The sequence below is a fragment of the Octopus bimaculoides genome, chromosome 26 (assembly GCF_046866305.1).
Source record: "Octopus bimaculoides isolate indiv1 chromosome 26, ASM4686630v1, whole genome shotgun sequence".
NCBI lineage: Eukaryota > Metazoa > Mollusca > Cephalopoda > Octopoda > Octopodidae > Octopus > Octopus bimaculoides.
This window is the reverse complement of record NC_142953.1, coordinates 18,626,601-18,634,100: the sequence shown is the minus strand read 5'-3', so window position 1 is coordinate 18,634,100 and position 7,500 is coordinate 18,626,601. Positions and strand designations below refer to the sequence as shown.

Genomic DNA, 7,500 nt, shown 5'->3' with positions numbered 1-7,500 from the left:
CCCCACCCCTGCTCTTCCAAATTTCATACTTTGTGCCTATAGTAGAAAGGGTTACTATCTCCCTGCTCTTCACCCCTATGCATCATTGATTACCCTCCACGCCCCACACCCACCAACACTTGTTTATATTTGTGCATGGATGAATGAAATACTGACTGAAAATAAACAAACTTATTACTAATTCATCATCATCATCACCATCATTATCATCATCATCATCATCACCATCGTTATCATCATCAACATCATGATCATTATCATCACCACCACCACTACAACCATCACCACCATCATTGTTGTTGTTGTCATCGTCCTTTAATATCTGTTTTCTATGCTGGCATGGGTTGGATGGTTTGACCAGAGCTAGCAAGCCGGAGCGCTGATTTGGTTTGGTTTCTACAGCCGGATGCCCTTCCTAACGCCAACCACTTTGCAGGTGCTTTCACTGTGCCACTGGCATCAGCACTTCTATGTGGCACTGGTATAAGTGCTTTTGCTGTGGCACCAGAGCAGGACTCTTGCAGGCCAATTCTTTTCACCAGGGAACTGTCCTTAATACTTCTGCTGTGGAGGATGGGTTTTCTTGAGTGCAGTAAATTACCAGGCATCTTGGTCTTTTTTCAAAGTAACCTGGTCCATTTCTGAGAGATATCAAAACCCTAAAATGGCTTTTCACAGCAGTTTGTCATAAGGGGAAAAAAATCTCATTCAAGACCAAAAGCTGTAAAACACCATAATCAGCTCAGAGCACCCCCTATAGGACTGACATACACATGTATTTCAAACTCAGTGTCATCCATCATTCAATAATTTTGACTGATTTTGTGTCAGAGAAGCTTTTCTCCCCAGTCAGTGCAGAGCTACCTCTCTTTTGGTATCTGGTGCTGATGAGAACTAAGAGTCTGAAATAAACATATCCATCAGTCCTATAGAGGATGCTTTGTGCTGACTATAATGTTTTGACATTTTTTAAATCTCAAGTGAGAATTTCTTTCTCTACGACAAGCGACAGTTAAAAATCTTTACATGTTCAAATATCTCTCAAATATACTTGAACTGGTGTTAAGCTTGTTTAATTGCTCGTAGTAGTAGTAGTAGTAGTAGTAGTAGTAGTAGTAGTAGTAGTACAAAAAATATTTCAATAAAGTGAAATCATTATTAGGTTAGTGTAAGCATATTTAAACCATGGAAACTTAAAAAGTTAATTAAAAGTAGTTATTTGGTGACAGATGAAAGGGTAGACAGACAGACAGACAGACAGACAGATAGATAGATAGACAGATAGATAGAAAGGCAGACTAATTGATAGATAGATGGATGGTTGGATGGATGAATGGATGGATAGACAGACAGACGGACAGACAGAAGGAGAGACTGACAGATAGACAGGCAGACTAATAGATTAAATGATAGATAGATAAATAGTTAGCATCAGCATATCTGAGGCAGAGAACATTTAAGTAAAAATCCAATTCAAAATGAATGCATGGTGAGGTAAAAAACGATATTAGTGAATGACTTGTTTCATTTAAAAAATACAAACCCTTCTTTTATTTTTCAGGTCCTCATTGGATGTCATTATTGTTCCCTTGCGTCTAGAATTATCAGCCTATGCTAAACTGTTCCTTTTGTTTACAACTGTGACCGTGTACAGAGGTAACTTGTGGAGTTACCAAATGGAAGCAATCAAAAGAAATATTTTTGAGCTCACCAAACAAAAAGCAACGGGTTCAAAACCAGTGATTTCTGATCTTTCACCATCTAACAGAACCAAGCGCAGTAGCTCCAGTTTGGGAGAAGGTTGTCAAATACAGCAAATTGCCAACAGGAACCCGAAAAATCCAGCTTACCAACTGGAAGTATTTGCCCAGAACGACTTCAGTCAGGTAAAGACCTTCTATGCCATTGGTGACCATGCTGGAGGCAACAATGTGGCCGACTGGACAAAGATGTCTGAATATAGTGTGTTCATTCCAGTTCTTTTGCCTGGAGGAATTCCTCTCTACTGGACTGTGAAGGTGAAAAATTCAGAAAACTTAGAATCTGTCACAAGCTGCAAACTTAACACCTATGATTCCAGTGTACCTGATGGCCGATTTGATCCCTCATATCCATTTACCAGTCGTCCAAACACTCTGCGTGGCACGGTGATAATTATGGATGACACACCCCTGGTGGAGGAAGGTCGCATAGCAATCGGGTATGGCCCTGGTGACCAGGGAGTACAGGTAATGCCTTGGAGGAAATTGAAACTTCAGAAAACTAAAGAACGACCAGACGAGAAAAGTGAACTCAAGTTTTTCACAGTTCCAAAACCAGGTAAAGTGACCAAACCTAGCTTCAAGAGTTTGGTAACCAAAGACAGCAAAGAATGTTCACATCAATGTATCAAAACTGGTCCGAAATGCCTGTCGTTTGACTATGAAACTGCAACCTCCATTTGTGATATGAACGATGTAATTGAGGGTGGTGGAATTGAGAGACGCAGGAGTGGTTCCTACAGCCATTACCAAAGACTTGGCACCACTTATATGACCTATGTCGACTTTGATCAGCTCAATTTACATCATGGCACACCTTATTATATAAATGTTGGTGTGGAAAACGAACTGGGTTATAAGAATACGTTGCCATCTGTCCCAATCATACCTGATTTTACTCCACCTGAACCTGGACCTGTTGGAAATACTACCCAAGATGTAATTGTTGCGGATGGATGTGAAGCAGCTTTTAATCATCGATGTATCGACGTCATTGACACTCCAAACCACAGGTGAGTGTTTCTTCTTTTCTATTTTTGTTTTGGCTTACTGGGTCTTGGAAAAAATGTATTCCCTATGGTTGATGCAGGTCGTACGAAACTGATGGTGACATATATGTCATAAACGTTTTCTTTTCTCTCTGTTTAAACTGTTGCAAGTTGACATCTGCAGGAGTTCCAGAGGGAGGGACAATGTTTTAGTGGAAGAAGGAGTAAAAGGTTAATTTAATACATATAGTGTGATTAATGCACCAATTATATATATGTATATATATATATATATTATAAACAAGAATGTAAATTTCGAATGCAGCATGGCTAAAGCTAAATGATGGCTTTTGAATGTGACAACATTTTATAAACAAACTTTGTAAGCACCAAATGTGTTGTATTTCAGAAACAATAATGTAAATTTCAAACACAGTAAAGCTTTAAGAATAACAGAGAAAAATTGGGTATTTATCTTTAGAAGGGAAAAACATGCTGGCTCACAACTATGCTACATGCGAAATTTGATATCTTGTCTGTAAAATACCAAAATTCACCACTCCCAAGGCTTGTTTATAATGTGTGTGCGTGTGTGTGTGTGTGTGTGTGTGTGTGTGCGTGCGCGCGCGCATGCGTACGTGCATGTGTGTGTGTACGTCATTAATCAGTTTATTTCAAGATTTCTTGCCAGTAGAGAAAGAACTGGTTTCAACATCAACGACAAGGTATTTTTGTTTGTATGTACATATGTGCAGATATGTATGTTTTATGTATGATGTATTCTCATGCATATAGTTGCATATCTAGACATGCTAATATATGTTCAAATGATAAACTTCTGGAAAGTTGTTGTGTCGATGCACCCACGCAAAGAAGTAGGATCCCCCAAGACATATAAATAGAGATAGTCTGGCCGTGGTAGGTGCATTGAGTAGCAGTCGAGTAGCAGTTGTGTAGTGGTTGAGTAGAGATCATCCGAAGGCGCTGGATAGCAGTAACTTGAGACATAACAAAGGTTTTACAGATTTTTACAGTTCCAGTGATTGATTGGATCTGTAGTCTTCGTATTAGCTTTCTCCTATCAGGTTTTGAGAAGCCTAATTTCTCAAGACTGGTATTTGGGCAGTGTGTTATATGTATGCATGCATGCATGTATGTATGTATGTATATGTATATATATATATATATATATATATATATATATATATATGTGTGTGTGTGTGTGTGTGTGTGTGTGTGTGTGTGTGTGTGTATATATATATATATTTCAGGTGTGGAAGCAAGGTTTAGAATCGAAGGGCCTTAGAGTCAACCTAGCTAAAACCAAAGTCCTAGTATGTAGGAAGGCAAATGCATCACAAACCCCTTCAGATAGATGGCCCTGTTTGATCTCCATAAGATGTACCCAGTGTAAGCTATGGACACATAAGAGGTGCAGCAATATCAAAGGAAGGCTAACTAGCAAGATAGTTTTAGTATGTGGCAGATGCTCAAGAGCAATAAACACAGAAAATGTGCAGAGAACAACTTCTGCCACATTCCAGGGAGAAAAACCAGAAGTAGTCGATAGCTTCTGTTACCTAGGTGACCAAGTCAGTAGACGGGGAGTGTGCGCTGAAAGTGTAGCTGCTAGAATAAGAATAGCCTGGGCAAAGTTCAGAGAGCTCTTACCTCTGCTGGTGACAAAGGGCCTCTCACTCAGAGTAAAAGGCAGACTGTTTGACGCATGTGTATGAACAGCCATGCTACATAGCAGTGAAATATGGGCCGTGACTGCTGAGGACATGCGTAAGCTCACAAGGAATGAAGCCAGTATGCTCCGATGGATGTGTAATGTCAGTGTGCATACTCGACAGAGTGTAAGTACCTTGAGAGAAAAGTTGGACCTAAGAAGCATCAGATGTGGTGTCCAAGAGAGGTGATTGCGCTGGTATGGACATGTGGCAAAAATGGATGAGGATAGCTGTGTGATAAAGTGCCACACCCTAGCAGTTGAGGGAACCTGTGGAAGAAGTAGACCCAGGAAGACCTGGGATGAGGTGGTGAAGCACGACCTTCGAACATTAAGCCTCACCGAGGCAATGACTAGTGACCGAGACCTTTGGATATATGCTGTTCGTGAGAAGACCGGCAAGGCAAGTGAGACCATAACCTGTGGCCTTTACCAGAGGTGTAGCCAGGCCACTTATGCATATCTTCCCTTCTTTGGACACTAAACTCTGCTTGCGAAGACCTGTTGAGGCAAGTGAAATTGAAATCGCCCCAAATTCGATGACTAGCACCCGTGCCAGTGGACCACTAACAGCACCATCCAAGCGGGATCATTAGCAGAGCAGCTGACCAGCTTCCATGCCGGTGGCACTTAAAAAGCACCATTTGAACATGATCGTTACCAGTGTCACCTTACTGGCACTTGTGCCGGTAGCACATTAGAAAACATTCGAGCGAGGTCGTTGCCAGTGCCGCTGGACTGACTCTTGTGCAGGTGGCACGTAAAAAGCACCATTTGAGCATGGCCATTGTCAGTACCGCGTGACTGGCCATTATGCCAGTGGCACATAAAAGCACCCACTATGCTCTCGGAGTGGTTGATGTTAGGAAGGACATCCAGCTGTAGAAACTCTGCCAGATCAGATTGGAGCCTGATGCAGCCATCTAGTTCGCCAGTGCTCAGTCAAATCGTCCAACCCATGCTAGCATGGAAAGCAGATGTTAAATGATGATGATGATGATGATGATTATATGGTTTATAATCATTCAGAAGGAAGAAATAGAATAGAGATATAGCATTTAATAAAAATTTATCTTCAAAAATTAAACATCCCTTAATGAGGCTAATTTAAATATATATATCACTACTTGATATCTTGTTGCTTATTTTGATTTTATTCATCTTACTTCAGGCTGTATAGATAATACTGGGCTGACTCAGTGCTTCAACTTAAGTGCCTAAGTCAACTGAATCTTATTTATTTCTTTATATATATATATATATATATATATATATATATATATACATAATTAACATACCCGTGGAGTGCTCAGCCACTTGCACATTAATTTCACGAGCAAGCTTTTTCATTGATCAGGTCAACTGGAACCCTCATTGTTGTAATCAATGGAGTGGCCAGTTTATACACATGGCTAGAGACAGAGATAAAGAGATACTCAGCTCTACCAAAATCAATAGCTATCTCTTTCTTTGCATGCATACATACATACATACATACATGCGTACATACATGCATACATACATTCATACATACATACATACATACATACATACATGATGGCTGTCCGTGATCGAGGAAGACCAGTGCTCACTTTTAGGAACATTGTGCACTCTAGGACTAACTTATATTTTGCATTTGCAGCTCCATTGGTGGCTAATGAGCCCTGCTCTTGACAAGGACACACGACTGCAAACATTGCAAACCAAGCTTTCCCCATTCACTACACCAGCAATGCGCTTTTGAGCAGTACGATTAAGTTCTTCATGCAGATTATGTGCTCTCTCAAAGGTGTCGACCACCTCCTTAACCTGCTTCCTCCATCTGTGGTGATGACAGGCATTGCTCTCCCAGTCGGTCTCCTGCATATCACAGGCCTTTAATGAAGACTTGACACAGACCTTAAATCGCAACCTTGGCTCCTGTCGAGGCCTCTTTCCACTAACAAGGTTCTGAGAAAAGCTGACATCTTGAGTATTGAGGTGATGGTGCACAAACACCGGTTACGTTGGACTGGACACCTTATTAGAATGAAGGGTAGCAGGATCCCTAAACAGATGCTATATGGGGAACTTGTTAGTGGAAAGAGACATACATATATACATACTAATGGATATATCAGGATTTTTCAAGCAAATACCCACATGATATTTGTTTGGTATAGAGCTTCAGGCACACCACTATTGCTTCTGATGCTAAAAAATCAGTTAACCAATGTTTTGGTGTACTTGGAAAATGTTTGAACAAGGACGTTACTCAAGGCAAATTAGAATGTAAATAAAACCAGCAAAATATGTTTGCTGAAACAAAGATGAGAATTAGAAGCATGCGAAGAAATAAAGAGATCCCCAAAATAATGATGACAACAATGGTACCAGTGACAAGAGCAGCAGACGGAATGTTGACAAGATGAAATTATGGTGAAGGTCATTGTAATTATAGTAAAGTATGTATCAAGTAACGATGTTTATTATTGCATTGGTGGTTATTTAACACACACAAAGACATACGTAGACACACACATACATACATGCATACATAATACATACATACATACACACACACACACACACACACACATATATATATATATATATATATATATACACACACACATATACACACATATATACATATATATATATATAAAAGGCAGGATTTGTGTGTGTGTGTGTGTGTGTGTGTGTGTATAAGTGAATGTACTTTATGCACATCCACAAATTAGCTCGCATGTTGCTCCAATTTTAGGAGGACATTGGTCACGACCATGGATGTGCTTTTGTCAACTTATTTTTCATGAGGCACCCCTGGATAGTGGTAAAAATATCTTTTCAACCATAACTTTCACCAATTTTCACATCAGTGAAATCCATAAATTTGCTAACATGAGTAAAGTCCCCTGTCCCATTTGATGGGACCTTGATGACTGCTATAAAGCAGGAAAGTATACTAGTCCTTATATATTTAATGTCCTTATATATTTAATACTCAATATTTAATTTATTCAATAAGACATTCAAT

The 7,500-nt window shown here is 39.8% G+C and overlaps 1 protein-coding gene across 1 annotated transcript in view; it reads left to right on the top strand.

Moving 5' to 3' along the window:
* LOC106878080 (uncharacterized) overlaps nt 1-7,500 on the top strand; it is a 217,030-nt gene that overhangs the window by 129,117 nt on the left and 80,413 nt on the right. The window contains exon 34 of the mRNA XM_089342991.1: nt 1,562-2,773. Within this exon, the coding sequence (XP_089199117.1) occupies nt 1,562-2,773 (1,212 nt within the window). The remainder of the gene's footprint in view (nt 1-1,561; nt 2,774-7,500) is intronic.